General features: G+C 45.1%; 1 protein-coding gene across 1 annotated transcript in view; it reads left to right on the top strand.

Moving 5' to 3' along the window:
- The window catches only part of slc12a2 (solute carrier family 12 member 2), a 141,791-nt gene that overhangs the window by 60,627 nt on the left and 59,707 nt on the right, over positions 1-21,457 (top strand). The window contains exons 3-4 of the mRNA XM_041810617.1: positions 14,152-14,271; positions 19,240-19,315. Of these exons, the coding sequence (XP_041666551.1) occupies positions 14,152-14,271; positions 19,240-19,315 (196 nt within the window). The remainder of the gene's footprint in view (positions 1-14,151; positions 14,272-19,239; positions 19,316-21,457) is intronic.

The following is a 21,457-nucleotide window of genomic DNA, read 5'->3' on the forward strand; positions in this document are numbered from 1 at the left end:
TGTTAAAGTGGATCTGAATCCTGTTCCTGTTTGTTAAAGTGGATCTGAATCCTGTTCCTGTTTGTTAAAGTGGATCTGAATCTTGTTCCTGTTTGTTAAAGTGGATCTGAATCCTGTTCCTGTTTGTTAAAGTGGATCTGAATCCTGTTCCTGTTTATCAAACTGGATCTGAATCCTGTTCCTGTTTATGAAACTGAATCTGAATCCTGTTCCTGTTTGTTAAACTGGATCTTAATCCTGTTCCTGTTTATTAAACTGGATCTGAACCCTGTTCCTGTTTATGAAACTGAATCTGAATCCTGTTCCTGTTTGTTAAACTGGATCTGAATCCTGTTCCTGTTTGTTAAACTGGATCTGAATCCTGTTCCTGTTTGTTAAACTGGATCTGAATCCTGTTCCTGTTTGTTAAAGTGGATCTGAATCCTGTTCCTGTTTGTTAAACTGGATCTGAATCCTGTTCCTGTTTGTTAAACTGGATCTGAATCCTGTTCCTGTTTATTAAACTGGATCTGAATCCTGTTCCTGTTTATCAAACTGGATCTGAATCCTGTTCCTGTTTATCAAACTGGATCTGAATCCTGTTCCTGTTTGTCAAACTGGATCTGAATCCTGTTCCTGTTTATTAAAGTGGATCTGAATCCTGTTCCTGTTTATCAAACTGGATCTGAATCCTGTTCCTGTTTGTTAAACTGGATCTGAATCCTGTTCCTGTTTGTTAAACTGGATCTGAATCCTGTTCCTGTTTGTTAAAGTGGATCTGAATCCTGTTCCTGTTTATTAAACTGGATCTGAATCCTGTTCCTGTTTGTTAAAGTGGATCTGAATCCTGTTCCTGTTTGTTAAAGTGGATCTGAATCCTGTTCCTGTTTATCAAACTGGATCTGAATCCTGTTCCTGTTTATTAAACTGGATCTGAATCCTGTTCCTGTTTGTTAAAGTGGATCTGAATCCTGTTCCTGTTTGTTAAACTTGATCTGAATCCTGTTCCTGTTTATTAAACTGGATCTGAATCCTGTTCCTGTTTGTTAAAGTGGATCTGAATCCTGTTCCTGTTTGTTAAAGTGGATCTGAATCCTGTTCCTGTTTGTTAAAGTGGATCTGAATCCTGTTCCTGTTTGTTAAAGTGGATCTGAATCCTGTTCCTGTTTATTTAACTGGATCTGAACCCTGTTCCTGTTTATTAAACTGGATCTGAATCCTGTTCCTGTTTGTTAAACTGGATCTGAATCCTGTTCCTGTTTATTAAACTGGATCTGAATCCTGTTCCTGTTTGTTAAACCGGATCTGAATCCTGTTCCTGTTTGTTAAAGTGGATCTGAATCCTGTTCCTGTTTGTTAAAGTGGATCTGAATCCTGTTCCTGTTTATTAAACTGGATCTGAATCCTGTTCCTGTTTATCAAACTGGATCTGAATCCTGTTCCTGTTTATCAAACTGGATCTGAATCCTGTTCCTGTTTATTAAACTAGATCTGAATCCTGTTCCTGTTTGTTAAACTGGATCTGAATCCTGTTCCTGTTTGTTAAAGTGGATCTGAATCCTGTTCCTGTTTATTAAACTGGATCTGAATCCTGTTCCTGTTTGTTACCTGGATCTGAATCCTGTTCCTGTTTGTTAAACTGGATCTGAATCCTGTTCCTGTTTGTTAAAGTGGATCTGAATCCTGTTCCTGTTTATTTAAACTGGATCTTAATCCTGTTCCTGTTTGTTAAACTGGATCTGAATCCTGTTCCTGTTTGTTAAACTGGATCTGAATCCTGTTCCTGTTTGTTAAAGTGGATCTGAATCCTGTTCCTGTTTGTTAAACTGGATCTGAATCCTGTTCCTGTTTGTTAAACTGGATCTTAATCCTGTTCCTGTTTGTTAAACTGGATCTGAATCCTGTTCCTGTTTGTTAAAGTGGATCTGAATCCTGTTCCTGTTTGTTAAAGTGGATCTGAATCCTGTTCCTGTTTGTTAAAGTGGATCTGAATCCTGTTCCTGTTTGTTAAAGTGGATCTGAATCCTGTTCCTGTTTGTTAAAGTGGATCTGAATCCTGTTCCTGTTTGTTAAAGTGGATCTGAATCCTGTTCCTGTTTGTTAAAGTGGATCTGAATCCTGTTCCTGTTTATCAAACTGGATCTGAATCCTGTTCCTGTTTGTTAAAGTGGATCTGAATCCTGTTCCTGTTTGTTAAAGTGGATCTGAATCCTGTTCCTGTTTGTTAAACTGGATCTGAATCCTGTTCCTGTTTGTTAAAGTGGATCTGAATCCTGTTCTTGTTTATCAAACTGGATCTGAATCCTGTTCCTGTTTGTTAAAGTGGATCTGAATCCTGTTCCTGTTTGTTAAAGTGGATCTGAATCCTGTTCCTGTTTGTTAAAGTGGATCTGAATCCTGTTCCTGTTTGTTAAAGTGGATCTGAATCCTGTTCCTGTTTGTTAAAGTGGATCTGAATCCTGTTCCTGTTTGTTAAAGTGGATCTGAATCCTGTTCCTGTTTGTTAAAGTGGATCTGAATCCTGTTCCTGTTTATCAAACTGGATCTGAATCCTGTTCCTGTTTGTTAAAGTGGATCTGAATCCTGTTCTTGTTTATCAAAGTGGATCTGAATCCTGTTCCTGTTTGTTAAAGTGGATCTGAATCCTGTTCCTGTTTGTCAAAGATCTGATCTTCCTGTTTGTTAAAGTGGATCTGAATCCTGTTCCTGTTTGTCAAAGTGGATCTGAATCCTGTTCCTGTTTGTTAAAGTGGATCTGAATCCTGTTCCTGTTTGTTAAAGTCTGAATCCTGTTCCTGTTTGTTAAAGTGGATCTGAATCCTGTTCCTGTTTGTTAAAGTGGATCTGAATCCTGTTCCTGTTTGTTAAAGTGGATCTGAATCCTGTTCCTGTTTGTTAAAGTGGATCTGAATCCTGTTCCTGTTTGTTAAAGTGGATCTGAATCCTGTTCCTGTTTGTTAAAGTGGATCTGAATCCTGTTCCTGTTTATTTGAACCCCCTGTGACTGAGATTGACCTCCAGAGCTGCACAGAGATGGTTAGATTAACGTCTACAGACTGAGGGTGTTTAACCCTTTCTTATCATAACTGACGCTTTAATTAGCCGGCCTTCATGACTGCCATAAATCAGCAGCCCTGGTCAAACATCCTCCCTCCTTCATCAGGATCTGGGTAGTCCATTTAGTGAGTCACCGTCACCCAGAGCGCTTTGATGTCATCACGCCGGGGTCGGCGCTCTCCCGTAGGTTTTCTGTCATGGACACATCTGAGGATGGGAGTGTGACTCAGGTTCTTTACAGTAGGAGTGCAGGTCTGAGTCAGAGCCATCAGCTGTTCAGAAGAGTCTGATTTTAATTTCCTGCTCCGTGTGGTCGTGTTTGTGTAGCCTGGTTATCTCCTGGACCGCTTCCAGCCTCGTACAGCTGCTGCCAAACCCTCATTTCCTCCCTCAGCGGTTCCTTTTGTTCCGTCTCTGATGTTTAGTGTGATCCTCAGACCGTCTGTTAACTTTATAACGGAGCGGAGCATCCTCCTATTGTCTCACTGTCTGCTGTAAAGAGGGGGGCGGAGTCTGACCGAGGAACGACGTGTACTCTTAAGATTTAATCTGTCCAAGCACTTCCTTTGAGCCACCGCCAAAATAAAGCTGTCTCTAAACCAGATGTTTAAACTTTCACAGTGATGTGAACCCATCCAGTAAAAGTCCCAGACCAGAGGAGAATCAGTGAGACCAGATACAGGTCTGGTCTAGACTGTTTATTTGTTTACAGGCTGATATTTAAAATGGTGGTTTTTAGATTTTCAGGTGTTTTAGTGATCTCTTTAGGAGGAGATGGTTCTATAAAAACAGAATAAAAGTTTTTTATCTGAATATTTGCGCAGAAACATTGTCGGGGTTTCCTCACAGAAGCAGTCCTGATGTTTTTGAACCGTTTGTAGGTTTTGTTTTTCAGTTTTGGATGGATCTATTCCTCTCACACACACGTTTTATTAAATCAGGGGAACTTTTTCAAAACTTTCAAAACATTTGATTCAATCTGCCCATCTAAAAGCTGAGACTAATCATTTTAAAACATGCCGTCAAAAATATTAAAGTATTGGAGATTATGACCATTTTTTACCTCAGATAATAATGCCTGAAACTATTATAAACCCGGGATAAATGACTGCTTGGTTTTAAAAGGTAATCCAATATTTATGAATAATCTACTAATAATGTGTCGTTTCATTTCTGGTCCTCTTTTTTTTTTATCACTTTTTACTCGTCATACTTCAGTCTTAAGTAGAAAGCTGATGGACTGTCTGTATTTCTGTCTGTCATTGGGTGATCAACCCTCTTAAAGCTTCAAGCTGATTGGCTTGTTTCTGGTTTGACAATAATCGGACCAATTGGCGTCATTTGAAGAGAAAGAGGCGGAGCTACAGGTGTGGTTTAGTTAAAGTGACTCCAGACTATGGCGGCCGGTGAGCGTGGATGCAGCTGCAGCAGTTTGATCAGAAATGGACATTTGTGACTGGCATGAAGGCTGCTGACTGTAGAGATCACCTGAGGTGGTTTACTCCTCCTACATCCTCTGTTTCATTGCTCTGATTGGCCGGTAACAGAACGATTGTCCAGTCAGCCTCTGAGTTTTATTTTGAAAGGTTGTCTAAGGGGTTATTGTCAGTTAAACCCCAAGCAGCAGCCATCAGGACAGGAAAATGAAGCTGCATTTCCTCTAATGTCCACTAGAGGCAGTCCTCTGCAGCGAGTCGATCCTCATAGAGCTCCATGTAAAAATGTCCAACTATACAGCTCTAATAAACATGCATATTACTGAAACATCTTTGTTGACTCTGGGGCCAGAGCATGTGAGCAGAGCAGAGCGGGAGCGAGCGGGGAGCGCGAGCTGAAGGATTTTGGCCAGAGTGCAGAGCGGTTTTTTCAAAAAAGCTGGACCGGCACCTTATCTTGCTCCAATTTCGCTCCGGTACCGCTCACACCATGCGTCTGAAGCACGTCTCACCCAGAATGCATCTGCAAGAATTTGTATCTGTGAAGCATCCCGTGTTGGTTTCACTGCTCCTGCAGAGAGACAGCGACATCCAGCATGTCAGACTGGGCTTTCCGCCGGAATAATCCGAGAGACTTGAGATGCCTGCACAGTGTTGATAGACTAATATTAACACCATCGTCATTTTTTAGAAACATCAGTATTTCCCAGTGTCTGAAACAGAGAAGATGGTAACGGTACTGCGCATCTGTGTTTTCGTTGAGTGAGCGGTGAGTGGTTGGAGTGGAGCGGGTAGAAATTTGATTGGAAGGTGGAGCGATAATGAGCAGAACGGCGTGAATCCCCTCTGAGTAGACGAGCGGGCGCGAGGGACAGCTCTGTGAGCGAGGAGCGGGAAATCTCATCGCTCCACTCCGCTCACATGCTCTGTCTGGGGCTGACTTTTCTTCTAGCTCAGCTGTTTACATCACATCAAAGCTTGTGCTCCAGATTTAGGGGCGTGGCCTAATGAATTGGCTAGTTTTGTACCATGTGCATGCGTCCTGTAAGGCCTACTTCAGGCTGGCTTTGTGAGAGTGTTTCTGCTGCAGCATGCCTGGTCCTGCATGCTCTATCATGCCGTCCACACCAGCAGCAGTCTGTAGGCTTTGGTTGCTAACGTTCACCCTGAAATAGAAAACAGGGCGGTCACGCAGCCAACACACAGCCAACGAGCAACCAGACGTAAAAATTTGAAAACTTTGCAGCAAACTCTGTCCTCTCTGACTCAGAAAAATCCAGCAGAAGCTGATTTAACTCATGAATGTAGGACTGACAAAGAGAGCAGTGCAGAGCCAGGAGCGGGGTTTGTGTTAAATCCTGTTAACTCCTGACTTGATCTCATTATCTCACAGAAGGAAGCCAGAATGTCTCACTGAGCGTGTGCAGAAAATTAATTCAGGTTTCTACAGCTGACAGCGACACTGCTCTCCTTTAGGAAGGAGGTTCTTAGAAGTATGACTGCATCACTGAGCTGAGACCAACCAGAGTTTAGATTACTCTGAAGGATGCTTTAAAACCAGACGTGTCTCTGGTTCCTGACTGGATCTGCTCCTACAGGTTCCTGCTGAGGACTGTTGACCACACATGTGAGAAGTCTGAACCTTTTCCTCTGTTTAGAGTGAACATCTGTTTCATCCTGTCTTAATGACGCCCAGCTCTGCAGGAACATTTCCTCATCAAATCAGATTTAACCACGCTCCTGATGTTTGTTTGTAGCTGCTAAACGGCGTGAAAGCGCCTCCATTTTCTGCTAATGTGGCGTCTTAAAGGATGAGCCGGGGCTGCAGCATGCTCTGCATTCTTCCCTCCTCCTCGTTCTGTCTGCCTCTCTGCGGCGGTGTGATGTCTGCAGAGCTGCTGAGTCATAGCGGGGACACATGCGGCCGCTCGCCGTGACAGATGGTTTAGGTGAAGGGGAGCTGAGTGATGCTGCCCCCCTCCCCGCCCTCCCACAGCTCGCCTGTGTTCATGTCAGAGAGCGGCCACTTTAGATAATTTATAACGCCGATCGAACCGCCGTCAGAGCAGAATGTGGCGTCATCTTTCACGTTTACTTTCTTTATCTGGCCATGAATCATTAATCCCGTCTACACGCAGCCATGTTGGTTTGATAGAGGAGACGCCGGCGCTGATAAATAAAGTCCATTCACTAATGAAGACACCCAATAACCCGGCGCCAATTCGGCGCCGCCCCCGCTCACTGACGTCCAGATTAAACGGAAATTAAAGTTAAGAGTTGTCGGCTCAACTGCAGGAGAGAAAGCACCAAAGATCATTTAGAGTAGAACCGCTCTAGGATTGGCTGATGGAGGTTAGGGGTGTGGCTGTCATTATTCAGGTTACTATTCTACTATTGGCTGATGGAGGTTAGGGGTGTGGCCTTCATTATTCAGGTGACTATTCTAGGATTGGCTGATGAAGGTTAGGGGTGTGGCTGTCATTATTCAGGTTACTATTCTAGGATTGGCTGATGAAGGTTAGGGGTGTGGCTGTCATTATTCAGGTTACTATTCTACTATTGGCTGATGAAGGTTAGGGGTGTGGCTGTCATTATTCAGGTGACTATTCTACTATTGGCTGATGGAGGTTAGGGGTGTGGCCTTCATTATTCAGGTTACTATTCTAGGATTGGCTGATGAAGGTTAGGGGTGTGGCTGTCATTATTCAGGTTACTATTCTAGGATTGGCTGATGAAGGTTAGGGGTGTGGCTGTCATTATTCAGGTTACTATTCTACTATTGGCTGATGGAGGTTAGGGGTGTGGCTGTCATTATTCAGGTTACTATTCTACTATTGGCTGATGGAGGTTAGGGGTGTGGCCTTCATTATTCAGGTGACTATTCTAGGATTGGCTGATGGAGGTTTGGGGTGTGGCCCTCATTATTCAGGTTACTATTCTAGGATTGGCTGATGAAGGTTAGGGGTGTGGCCGTCATTATTCAGGTTACTATTCTAGGATTGGCTGATGGAGGTTAGGGGTGTGGCTGTCATTATTCAGGTTACTATTCTAGGATTGGCTGATGGAGGTTAGGGGTGTGGCTGTGATTATTCAGGTTACTATTCTACTATTGGCTGATGGAGGTTAGGGGTGTGGCCTTCATTATTCAGGTGACTATTCTAGGATTGGCTGATGAAGGTTAGGGGTGTGGCTGTCATTATTCAGGTTACTATTCTAGGATTGGCTGATGAAGGTTAGGGGTGTGGCTGTCATTATTCAGGTTACTATTCTACTATTGGCTGATGGAGGTTAGGGGTGTGGCTGTCATTATTCAGGTTACTATTCTACTATTGGCTGATGGAGGTTAGGGGTGTGGCCTTCATTATTCAGGTGACTATTCTAGGATTGGCTGATGGAGGTTAGGGGTGTGGCCCTCATTATTCAGGTTACTATTCTAGGATTGGCTGATGAAGGTTAGGGGTGTGGCCATCATTATTCAGGTTACTATTCTAGGATTGGCTGATGGAGGTTAGGGGTGTGGCTGTCATTATTCAGGTTACTATTCTACTATTGGCTGATGGAGGTTAGGGGTGTGGCCTTCATTATTCAGGTGACTATTCTAGGATTGGCTGATGAAGGTTAGGGGTGTGGCCATCATTATTCAGGTTACTATTCTAGGATTGGCTGATGGAGGTTAGGGGTGTGGCTGTCATTATTCAGGTTACTATTCTAGGATTGGCTGATGAAGGTTAGGGGTGTGGCCATCATTATTCAGGTTACTATTCTAGGATTGGCTGATGGAGGTTAGGGGTGTGGCCTTCATTATTCAGGTGACTATTCTACTATTGGCTGATGGAGGTTAGGGGTGTGGCCTTCATTATTCAGGTGACTATTCTAGGATTGGCTGATGGAGGTAAGGGGTGTGGCCCTCATTATTCAGGTTACTATTCTAGGATTGGCTGATGGAGGTTAGGGGTGTGGCCCTCATTATTCAGGTTACTATTCTAGGATTGGCTGATGGAGGTTAGGGGTGTGGCCCTCATTATTCAGGTTACTATTCTACTACTGGCTGATGGAGGTTAGGGGTGTGGCCCTCATAATTCAGGTTACTATTCTAGGATTGGCTGATGGAGGTTAGGGGTGTGGCCCTCATTATTCAGGTTACTATTCTAGGATTGGCTGATGGAGGTTAGGGGTGTGGCCCTCATTATTCAGGTTACTATTCTAGGATTGGCTGATGGAGGTTAGGGGTGTGGCCCTCATTATTCAGGTTACTATTCTAGGATTGGCTGATGGAGGTTAGGGGTGTGGCCTTCATTATTCAGGTGACTATTCTAGGATTGGCTGATGGAGGTTAGGGGTGTGGCCTTCATTATTCAGGTGACTATTCTAGGATTGGCTGATGGAGGTTAGGGGTGTGGCCTTCATTATTCAGGTGACTATTCTAGGATTGGCTGATGGAGGTTAGGGGTGTGGCCCTCATTATTCAGGTTACTATTCTAGGATTGGCTGATGGAGGTTAGGGGTGTGGCCCTCATTATTCAGGTTACTATTCTACTATTGGCTGATGGAGGTTAGGGGTGTGGCCATCATTATTCAGGTGACTATTCTACTATTGGCTGATGGAGGTTAGGGGTGTGGCCTTCATTATTCAGGTGACTATTCTACTATTGGCTGATGGAGGTTAGGGGTGTGGCCTTCATTATTCAGGTGACTATTCTAGGATTGGCTGATGGAGGTTAGGGGTGTGGCTGTCATTATTCAGGTTACTATTCTAGGATTGGCTGATGGAGGTTAGGGGTGTGGCCCTCATTATTCAGGTTACTATTCTAGGATTGGCTGATGGAGGTTAGGGGTGTGGCCCTCATTATTCAGGTAACTATTCTACTTCTGGCTGATGGAGGTTAGGGGTGTGGCTGTCATTATTCAGGTTACTATTCTAGGATTGGCTGATGGAGGTTAGGGGTGTGGCCCTCATTATTCAGGTTACTATTCTAGGATTGGCTGATGGAGGTTAGGGGTGTGGCCCTCATTATTCAGGTTACTATTCTACTATTGGCTGATGGAGGTTAGGGGTGTGGCCCTCATTATTCAGGTAACTATTCTACTACTGGCTGATGGAGGTTAGGGGTGTGGCCCTCATTATTCAGGTTACTATTCTAGGATTGGCTGATGGAGGTTAGGGGTGTGGCCCTCATTATTCAGGTTACTATTCTAGGATTGGCTGATGGAGGTTAGGGGTGTGGCCCTCATTATTCAGGTTACTATTCTAGGATTGGCTGATGGAGGTTAGGGGTGTGGCCCTCATTATTCAGGTTACTATTCTAGGATTGGCTGATGGAGGTTAGGGGTGTGGCCTTCATTATTCAGGTTACTATTCTACTATTGGCTGATGGAGGTTAGGGGTGTGGCCATCATTATTCAGGTTACTATTCTACTATTGGCTGATGGAGGTTAGGGGTGTGGCCTTCATTATTCAGGTTACTATTCTACTATTGGCTGATGGAGGTTAGGGGTGTGGCCCTCATTATTCAGGTTGCTGTTCCACTAAACCCTTCTCTTTCTGCCCTGAAGATGCTTGAACCTGTCACATGACCACGTCAGTACTGAGACCCGCCTCCTTTCAGAAAATGTGTACTGAAACAAGCTGTTCTCAGATTTTCCCCTCATGATGTCATGTGGGGAGTTAGCCCCGCCCCAAGGATCATTTGGCCCTCCCCACTTGGAAGAAAGTTCCGCCCTCCTCTCCTGATCCTCCTCTCAGCTACCAGGAGAGCCACATTTATTAAAGCCACGTCCATTTCCTGAGAGGGGCGGGGTCAGGGGCGGAGCCAGACAGCTCAGTGACATTTAAAGCCACAGACACAGAAACAGCTGGTTCTGATCAGAGGGTTTTAGACATGCAGAAATGTTTTTACACAGACATGTTTTAGGAGCTCTGAGACGACATAAAGCTGTCCTAAAGGGTCAAACATGTGACCTTTGACATCAGTACATCTGTAGTTTTATATTGGCTGGTTTTGGAGGTTAGTGAATGATTCTTATACCATAATCTGAGACGTTCATATCTGCTGATAACATCATGCATTCCTGCTCTGATGGTCAGATTTGTATTGAATCTTTATTCCAGTAACTTCCTTCATTGCTGCATCTTAAATGAGACGGTCAGAGCTTCAACAGTCCTGAATCCTGGCCTCAGTGACCTTGACAGTGCTTGACTCTCCCTCCTGAGAAGCTGCCGTTCTCTGGTTGGAGGCTGTTTTTCTCTGCTGCTGATAATTCTGATGCAAAGATTGTGTTTTTGTAAGCTACCCTCCTCTTCCTGATGGAGATCTGCCCGTGAAAATGTCAGGGACGTGTTTCTGTGAGTCATGGCTTGGAGGAAGATTTCATCTGCGTCTTCCTCTTGAGAGAATCGATGTGAGCTGAGTCCACGCCAACATTTGGACCAAAAATTCTCCTTAAGACGTCTGCTTCTCTTTGTTGTATCTCTGTTATCTGTGATGTATTGATTATTATCAGGTTAAAGGAAACGCCATGATAACCTCTCCTCCTAGTTCCCTCCAATCGTGCACGGTGAAAGCTTTGATTCGCACCATTACTGTGTTTTTCTGGTCACCGTTGGGATGCACATTACTGTCCTCATCTCTGCAGCCTCAGGGCGTCATGGTGAGCGCATTACTGCTGATCAATGAGCTGATCCAGGACTGTAACAGTGCACATCCTGTCACTGCTGTGAAATGAAACAGATCCATAAAACTGAAGGTCATCTATACTCGTCTCTGAGTGAAACGGAACATTTACAGTCCGGTCCAGGTTCAACAGGAAGTCTGACTCTAGTTTAACGGGCATCACGCCATGTTTGTGTTTTATTGAGCCTGTCTTTCATGTGTCCCGTCTTTTTTGGCTTCTTTATCCTTAAAATCACAGCAGGTAGAAACTCTCTGGGTGATTCTGTGAACACAGAGAACTAGTGAACTTCTGCATAAATCGATCCTTACAGCAGCATCGGAGGAGCTGGAACTAGAGGCCAAAGGTCAGATTTTGACATATTTAGCTTAAGACAAGTCTGGATATTTTCTGTCACTGATCATCAACTGGTGGCCCGGGGGCCACATCAGGCCCCCCAAAGCTTCCTGTCCGGCCCTCAAAAGATCATTAAATTCAGAAAAGAAGATTTTAAGAGTATCCTTTGGCTTTAAGTGTCTGCAGATGTTAAAGCCATCCCACAAACATTAACAGAGAAATAGTTTTAGAATGACTGAACATTTGACCTGTTTTACAGAAATTTATTAGATATTTAAAAAAATGGTTACGGTTGGCAGAAGTGCTGCAAAAATTGGCAGAAAAAGTTGTGAAAAGAGGTTAAAATATGTCAAAAAATGGTAAAAGATGAAAAAAGGGGCAGTTATCAAAATTTGCTTACAAATGACAAAAAAAGTGCAAGAATGTGAAGTAAAGGGGTTAAAAAGTGGCAAAATTGAAGAAAAGTGGTAAAAATTGATGATAGCATTGTTGTATCTTTAATTCATTGATACAGTGATTTAAGTTGTTTACTTTTAGTTAAAAGGCTAAAATGGGTTTTCTCAGTTAAAAGCATTTAAGTTAATCTGTTTCAACTATTGGACAGTTACTTCTACTGACCACTAGGTGGCGGTACGCATCTGTTAATCTTTTGAAACTACAGTTCTATCTGCCGTAAAGCAGTGTCGAAAGGTGACGTAAATATCTCTGAGAATGTAACAGAAATGAATGAGGAACAATAAGAAAAATACGCCACGCAGTGCTGCTGTAATGCTTCGTTGTTCAGAAGTAAAGTAAAGAAAAAGACAAGAGCGATGTCCGGTCATCCTTTTTAGAAGTTACAGCTAAGTTCCCACAAGCATGGCATAAAGGGGATAAAATATGCAGGAAAAGTGGTTCAAAGGGGGTTAAAATCTCTCAAAAATTGGGTTCTAGAGGCAAAAAGTATCAACGAAGGGTTAAAAGTGGGAGAAATGTTTTTAAAGTTGCAAAAATTGTTATAAAAAGATGTAATAAAAGGGGTTAAAAAGTGGCAAAAATGGATAAAAGAGTGGTACAAAGGGGATAAAAGATGCAGGAAAAGTGGTTTAAAAGGGCTTAAAATCATGCAAAAATTGGGTTAAAGAGGCAAAAAATATCAAAAAGGAGGTAAAAGTGTCAAATGGGTTAATTCTGGTGCTAAATGATGATTAGGGAGGGCCCATTCTCTGGGATTTTCAGGGGTCCGGCCAATCCTGTTGTCAGGCCTGCTGCATTAAAGATAACAGGGATAGATCTCACTGGTAATGACTGAAAATACGAATCCTGCTACAATAATATTTCAGTCAGACCAATATATTTATTTAATTTTTGTTTATTTGAAAGTCCGGCCCCCAGAGTTTCTGCTGAGACTAAGTCTGGCCCTCGATGACCCCTGTTCTGTGTGAAGAAATGAAACGTGGTTGTACCAGAATTAGCCGACCCTCTGAGGCTGAGCTCAGACCGCCTCTGGAGGAAACTCGTGGGCCGCTTGTCTCTGAACTCTCATCCTTTCTGTCTCTACCTAGAGACCTCAGGGAGGGTCAGGAGGTCACCGACCTGTGAATTAGCAGCTTTGCCCTCCAGCTCAGCTCCCTCGGTACCACGACGAGCCGGTACCTCTGCAGAACCTCTAACGCTGCACCAGTGTGTCTAACTCTGGTTCCCTTTGACCCTCACTCATGAACAAGACCCTGAGACACTGAAGTCCTTCACTACAGGCAGAGAGGGAGCAGTCCAAGGTTTCTCTGTGGTTCAGGAGGTTTTGGCTGGAAACGTAAATACCTGAAAAAGTCGACATAATCCCCTGGGTGTGACGTAGACTACTCTGAGCATCTTTACATCAGCAGGATGTTGTCTTTGTCCTCAGAGGATGAACCGTGTGCTCTGTAGGTGGAACGTTCTCCTGTAAAACTTCCTCTCTTTTGTGGAGAGTTTTTAAGGCCGCCGCCGCTCCTTTCTCTCTGACAGAGGGGGTTTGGTGCGCAGACGTCCGGAGGTCATTATCAGAGCTATAAATGCAGACGGGACAATGAAGCGCGTTCTCAGCGGGGGGGGCGACCACGTCACGCTCATTGTGTGCTCGCAGGAGGAGGCTTCCTGTGCTGACACATGCTCTGACTGTTTCTGAATAATTTAAAAAGAAAAATGCACATTTACGTCTAATAATGTCAGCGCCTGTCCCTGAATTAAAGAGCGTGCTGATCACATGTGAACAGTCTGATCTGTTTTTTATGTTTCCTCTTTAACAGCACAGATAGAGGCGTCTTTATTCTGTGACAAGTTTGAAACCCTGCAGCACCAAACTGACTAAAGCTGAGCTAGAATGACAGAATGAAGGATGCAGTCATGAAGAAAAGCCCAGACTTTTCTCTGGAAATCAGTGTTTTCTACTTTATGTGCAAATGATCTTTATTTTAAGATGAATTAAAGCTGCAAATGTGGAAGTTTAGCATGACTAACAGTCGGGTTTATTTCTTTTTTCTGGTTGTAGAAAGCGTCTTTGTTTTAACTGTTGTTTCTTTTTTTTAAACCGCTGAGTCCCTTCACGCTCTGTGACAACAAACCTCCTTGAATCCAGGATGAAAAGTGCTAAATCAAAGCTGATGTTTCTGCTTGATTGTGAATTAAACACCTTTGTATTTTCCATGTTTTTCAGGAGCCCTTCGAGGATGGATTTGCAAACGGAGACGAGCTGACGCCGGCTGAAGAAGCTGCAGCGAAAGAAGCAGCTGAATCTAAAGGAGTGGTGAAGTTTGGATGGATTAAAGGCGTGCTGGTGAGAAATATTTAAAAATGTCAATTATTTAATGAGCTGCACAGTGGCAGACTCACACAGCAAGACTGAATCCAGATCTCAGGGAGCCTCTGTGGGTGGAGTCTGCATGCTCGCCCTGTGCATGTGTGCATCCTCGTGCACTTTACTACGGTGGCCTGGAGCAGCAAAACAACAAAACAACAGCTGAAACACAACAAATTTACATTGACAGAAACATTTTACACTTCAGAAAACACATTTACAAAACATTTAACAAAATAAAGTAACAGTTTACAAAACAAACATACAAAGAGTCCTGTACAAAATGTATAAAGTCTGAAACAATTTATAAAACTCTAAACAAATTTGAAACTTTGGGGGTCTTTTCAAATATTTGGTTACAAAATTTATTTAAGCAGATTTAAGATTTAAGTGCTTTGTAAAATGTAAATTTGTTTCACCTTTTATTTTTTTATTTAAAATGGGTTTTTGAAATATAAATATTTTGTTAAAAGTGTTTCAGACTTTGAAATGTTGTTTTGTAAAATGTAAATTTGTTTTTTGTCATTTGTAAAAGTGTTTTGTTGATATATGTTTTGAAGTGTAAAAATGTTTTGGTTAGTGTAAATTTATTTCAAGCTTTGTGAAAGGGTTTCAGACTTTGCTATTTTGTTTTGCACTTCCAGGCCACCATAAATGATCCACTTTGTCCTCTAAGAAAGGCTAGTGTTTCCTTGGAGGGACGTCAGAAACAAAGTTTGAGCCCTTCAAAGCTGTGAAAGTTCAACTGAATGTTATTTTTATGTTGCAGCTTAAAAGGAGAAACTCTTCCACTGCTCACCTGCAGCTCTGGAGACATTTAGCAACATTTGTGTGTTTCTGAGATAAGGGAGCGTTATCTAACCTCTAAAGAGGAAATGTCGGCCTGCAGATAAAAAACTGGAGTCAAATAAAAGAATTATGGGTAAATAAGATTAAAACAGAGCAGTAGTGAAGGAATAAAGTACAAAGATGGCCGCTGTGCCTCCTGTTGTGATACTCTCACTCGTGTTCAGTCGTTTTGATTGAAGTGGCATCCAGGTGTGAAGTGTGTCTCTCTGCTCTCACCTGAGCGTGTGAGCAGATCACACCGTGTTCAGGATTTTAACGCCACGGCGAGAATTACACACGCTCAGTTAGACACTGCTCGATAAACCACAGAAGAAGAAAATCACCGCTCCGTCGTGACCTCTGCCTCAACGTCTTGAAAAAAACCTGCAGGAGAAACTTTTTCAGGTTTAAAGGTGTCTGGGTTTGATCACAGCGCTCTTATTTTGACGGGGCATGTCCTCACATCCTCCTCTAGTACAAACATCAGAGTTTCTGGGTTTTGGTTTTTAACGGGAGGAAATGATCTTAATGGTCGGGTTAATCCTGCAGAGAGATTAGAAGAAGTACAGACTGGAATCCTGCAGCTGAGGGGGATTTTTTAAATCTAAGATGTTTGAACAGAGCGAGGGGATAAAGTTTTAGAGTCAACGTAGAAGAATGTCTGCAGCTGAGGGGGAGAGAAAAAGATCATCAGGTTCAGCTGAAAACATAAAACTCAACAATGCAAACAGTTTAAACAGAATCCAGGCACAGGTATGAAAGACCAGAGTTAGATTCTTCTCTGTTTGCTAACTTTAAAATACATGATCTGTTTACCTTTAAATTAAAAGACAGCTGTTGTCTTTAGTTTATTAATAAACCCTCTGGTTAATTTGGTGATGCAAGATTTCTCCAGAATGATATCTGCATCAGCAAACGTGGAAATCTGGGCTTTCTACTGAGATCCTTCCATCCATCCATTTTCATGGCTTATCTCATCCGGGGTCACAGAGGGCTGGCATAGAGACGATCAACCAGACACGCTCACATCCACACCTACAGCCAGTTTAGAGTCACCAGTTAGTCTAACGAGCGTGTCTGTGGTGGTGGGAGGAGCCAGAGTCACCAGTTAGTCTAACGAGCATGTCTGTGGTGGTTGGAGGAGCCAGAGTCACCAGTTAACCTAAAGAGCGTGTCTGTGGTGGTGGGAGGAGCCAGAGTCACCAGTTAACCTAAAGAGCGTGTCTGTGGTGGTGGGAGGAGCCAGAGTCACCAGTTAACCTAAAGAGCGTGTCTGTGGTGGTGGGAGGAGCCAGAGTCACCAGTTAACCTAAAGAGCGTGTCTGTGGTGGTGGGAGGAGCCAGAGTCACCAGTTAACCTAACGAGCGTGTCTGTGGTGGTGGGAGGAGCCAGAGTCACCAGTTAGTCTAACGAGCGTGTCTGTGGTGGTGGGAGGAGCCAGAGTCACCAGTTAGTCTAACGAGCGTGTCTGTGGTGGTGGGAGGAGCCAGAGTCACCAGTTAGTCTAACGAGCATGTCTGTGGTGGTGGGAGGAGCCAGAGTCACCAGTTAGTCTAACGAGCGTGTCTGTGGTGGTGGGAGGAGCCAGAGTCACCAGTTAGTCTAACGAGCGTGTCTGTGGTGGTGGGAGGAGCCAGAGTCACCAGTTAGTCTAACGAGCATGTCTGTGGTGGTTGGAGGAGCCAGAGTCACCAGTTAACCTAAAGAGCGTGTCTGTGGTGGTGGGAGGAGCCAGAGTCACCAGTTAACCTAAAGAGCGTGTCTGTGGTGGTGGGAGGAGCCAGAGTCACCAGTTAACCTAAAGAGCGTGTCTGTGGTGGTGGGAGGAGCCAGAGTCACTAGTTAACCTAACGAGCGTGTCTGTGGTGGTGGGAGGAGCCAGAGTCACCAGTTAGACTACGGAGCGTGTCTGTGGTGGTGGGCGGAGCCAGAGTCACCAGTTATACTAACGAGCATGTCTGTGGTGGTGGGAGGAGCCAGAGTCACCAGTTAGTCTAGCAGCGTGTCTGTGGTGGTGGGAGGAGCCAGAGTCACCAGTTAGTCTAACGAGCGTGTCTGTGGTGGTGGGAGGAGCCAGAGTCACCAGTTAGTCTAACGAGCATGTCTGTGGTGGTGGGAGGAGCCAGAGTCACCAGTTAGTCTAACGAGCGTGTCTGTGGTGGTGGGAGGAGCCAGAGTCACCAGTTAGTCTAACGAGCATGTCTGTGGTGGTGGGAGGAGCCAGAGTCACCAGTTAACCTAAAGAGCGTGTCTGTTGTGGTGGGAGGAGCCAGAGTCACCAGTTAACCTAAAGAGCGTGTCTGTGGTGGTGGGAGGAGCCAGAGTCACCAGTTAACCTAAAGAGCGTGTCTGTGGTGGTTAGGAGCCAGAGTCACTAGTTAACCTAACGAGCGTGTCTGTGGTGGTGGGAGGAGCCAGAGTCACCAGTTAACCTAAAGAGCGTGTCTGTGGTGGTGGGAGGAGCCAGAGTCACCAGTTAACCTAAAGAGCGTGTCTGTGGTGGTGGGAGGAGCCAGAGTCACCAGTTAACCTAAAGAGCGTGTCTGTGGTGGTGGGAGGAGCCAGAGTCACCAGTTAACCTAACGAGCGTGTCTGTGGTGGTGGGAGGAGCCAGAGTCACCAGTTAGTCTAACGAGCGTGTCTGTGGTGGTGGGAGGAGCCAGAGTCACCAGTTAGTCTAACGAGCATGTCTGTGGTGGTGGGAGGAGCCAGAGTCACCAGTTAGTCTAACGAGCGTGTCTGTGGTGGTGGGAGGAGCCAGAGTCACCAGTTAACCTAAAGAGCGTGTCTGTGGTGGTGGGAGGAGCCAGAGTCACCAGTTAACCTAAAGAGCGTGTCTGTGGTGGTGGGAGGAGCCAGAGTCACCAGTTAACCTAACGAGCGTGTCTGTGGTGGTGGGAGGAGCCAGAGTCACCAGTTAACCTAACGAGCGTGTCTGTGGTGGTGGGAGGAGCCAGAGTCACCAGTTAACCTAAAGAGCGTGTCTGTGGTGGTGGGAGGAGCCAGAGTCACCAGTTAACCTAAAGAGCGTGTCTGTGGTGGTGGGAGGAGCCAGAGTCACCAGTTAGTCTAACGAGCATGTCTGTGGTGGTGGGAGGAGCCAGAGTCACCAGTTAGTCTAACGAGCGTGTCTGTGGTGGTGGGAGGAGCCAGAGTCACCAGTTAACCTAACGAGCGTGTCTGTGGTGGTGGGAGGAGCCAGAGTCACCAGTTAACCTAACGAGCGTGTCTGTGGTGGTGGGAGGAGCCAGAGTCACCAGTTAACCTAAAGAGCGTGTCTGTGGTGGTGGGAGGAGCCAGAGTCACCAGTTAACCTAACGAGCGTGTCTGTGGTGGTGGGAGGAGCCAGAGTCACCAGTTAGTCTAACGAGCGTGTCTGTGGTGGTGGGAGGAGCCAGAGTCACCAGTTAGTCTAACGAGCATGTCTGTGGTGGTGGGAGGAGCCAGAGTCACCAGTTAGTCTAACGAGCGTGTCTGTGGTGGTGGGAGGAGCCAGAGTCACCAGTTTACCGATAGAGCGTGTCTGTGGTGGTGGGAGGAGCCAGAGTCACCAGTTAACCTAACGAGCGTGTCTGTGGTGGTGGGAGGAGCCAGAGTCACCAGTTAGTCTAACGAGCGTGTCTGTGGTGGTGGGAGGAGCCAGAGTCACCAGTTAGTCTAACGAGCGTGTCTGTGGTGGTGGGAGGAGCCAGAGTCACCAGTTAACCTAACGAGCGTGTCTGTGGTGGTGGGAGGAGCCAGAGTCACCAGTTAGTCTAACGAGCGTGTCTGTGGTGGTGGGAGGAGCCAGAGTCACCAGTTAGTCTAACGAGCGTGTCTGTGGTGGTGGGAGGAGCCAGAGTCACCAGTTAGTCTAACGAGCGTGTCTGTGGTGGTGGGAGGAGCCAGAGTCACCAGTTAACCTAACGAGCGTGTCTGTGGTGGTGGGAGGAGCCAGAGTCACCAGTTAGTCTAACGAGCGTGTCTGTGGTGGTGGGAGGAAGCCGTGCATGCCCGGGGAGAACCTGCAGCCCTTTCCCCTCAGCTTTACTAGTAAAGAACCTGTCATTGATAAAACCCTGCAGCCAGAGTGTTTAAGAACAGACAGCTGAACTCCAGATCTCTCCGTCTCTCTGCAGGTCCGCTGTATGCTGAACATCTGGGGTGTGATGCTCTTCATCAGGATGTCCTGGATCGTGGGTCAGGCTGGGATCGGTAAGATTTCTGCTCCACACTCTAAACATTAATTCTGTTTTTCTCCTCTGATCTTGATCTGGTTTTATTGTGAAAGGAGTGTTACTACACAGGAAACGATAGATGGCGAAACGCCCTTTACTTCCTCTTTTAAAACTGTTGAGTAACTACGTTTCTGTGTTGTGGTGTCACGATGACACAGAGTAGAAAACAACAACAGTCATCACCTGACACGCTAACACTCACCTGTGGTTTAAAATAAACACCTGTCAGGTAAACAACTGATTTAACAACAACGCTGAAGAAAACCGCTGCAGTCATGGTGACGAGTTAAGATGGCGGCGCCCTATGCTCTAAAGAGTCTGTCCTCATATAAAGCTGAGTTAAAGTTTCAGTGAATCTCAGCAGAAGTGGAGACGTGTGCAGAGCTTTACTGACTCACCTGTCACATTCAGGTGTGCAGACATCTTTGCCAACAGAAACACAATCTGTGCAACACTTCTCTGCATTGCCAACCATTTCCACCAATCTAGACGCTGATCAACTTTTTGCGGGCAGTTTTTATAGTAGACAGGAGGAGATCGTCCAAGATTCTGCTCTTTTTTGGTGGCCGTTTTGGAAAGAAACCTGTCACAGGTGCTTTTCTATCTCTACTCAGCCAGATGACGGCAGTTCTCTCCTCAGTAAACCACAGACTGTTGGACTAAACAAAGACCGCCTTTAGCGCTAGTCCCACTCTGCGCTCTAGAATGCTCCGTGTGTCGGCTGGTGCAGAGAGGAGGTCAGATCTCTCCTCTACGTTTGGGCACATGGACATTTATCACACCTCTGATAAAAATAAAAATAAAGACTTAAACAAACTCAGCAGGGCTTTAGCTCTGCTGGTGTTACGGTTTAATGTGCGTCCGTGTTATCTGGAGTTCATAAAGAAGAGTCTGAATGATCCTAGATGATTTAATCAGAGAAGCTCTGACAGCTGAGAGGTTCCACTGCCCTGGGTCAACCAGCTGGACCAGACTAAACCAGTCCATGCTGGAGAGTCCTGAGACCAGACCCTGTAGACCGTCAGCCTGCTGAAATTTGAAGACTACACTGCTACAGTTTTATAATCAGAACAGTCTGGTAAATCAGTGCTGAGGCCGTACCTGCCAACACTCCCGGGTTTCCCGGTCTCTCCTGTATTCGGGGCCAGCTCCCGCCCACCTGTCATTTTGTCATTACTCTAGTTTTCATGGCTGATTCATGAACACAGCATCAGACGTTTGAGGACACCACAGAGACCAGAATGTGTATGAATCACCAAAAATCCACACACCTACAGCCCCTCTGTCCCCGTGACCCGGTGACCCTCGACCCGACTGAAGGGCTGAGCTGACCTCTGCAGGAGCGGGCGTACGAGAAGAGAGCTGCAGGAAGGAGTGAGGTAGACGGGAACGGCAGGACAGAACAGCGCTCCTCTGTCTTCATCCCTCCTCTGCATCATAATAATACTTTATTTTATTGTTCATAAAATAGTCTCCAGTCTTTGTTCCAGAGATGTGAAACAGCCACACACGGAGGAAAGTTACAGTGAAGTTCACAGGATCTGAGTGACAGAAGCTTCATGGATAACAGGATTTATTTAACATTTCTCCTTTAACACTAACAGTTCTCCACATATTTCCAGCAGTGCTAAAAATCCATCAAGAATGAATTGAAATCCAGAGTTAATCCCCTCTCATGTTGAAATCTGAGTAATAAAACATAAATTAAACTTCTGCAGAGGCGTTATAAGCCTGTGAATGAGTTAAAACAACAGGAAACAGTTTGATGACAAAGATCATCAAATACACCTGAGCACAGGAAACAGAGTTTTACACACCAACATCTTATTACCCCTCTCAGAGTACTGCATGCCCCCCTTTAGACCCCAGAACTCTTTTATTTTGAAATCTAGATGTTAGCAGGTATGCTCCAGCTGCTGGTGCCTCTTTTACTTCCTGCGGCCTAACAAACCGCCCTCCATGACGGCGTCTACCAGGCGACCTCTGCTCGCTTATTTGACTTTAACATCGTCTCACACACCTGTCCAAACAGGGGGGAATGTCCCTTTAATTCAGACCCCGCTGTCCAGCCGCTCCAGGTGTGATGCCGCCTTAAATCTAGTCTTGTTGAAACAACTTC

This window comes from Cheilinus undulatus, linkage group 17 (assembly GCF_018320785.1).
Source record: "Cheilinus undulatus linkage group 17, ASM1832078v1, whole genome shotgun sequence".
Taxonomy (NCBI): domain Eukaryota; kingdom Metazoa; phylum Chordata; class Actinopteri; order Labriformes; family Labridae; genus Cheilinus; species Cheilinus undulatus.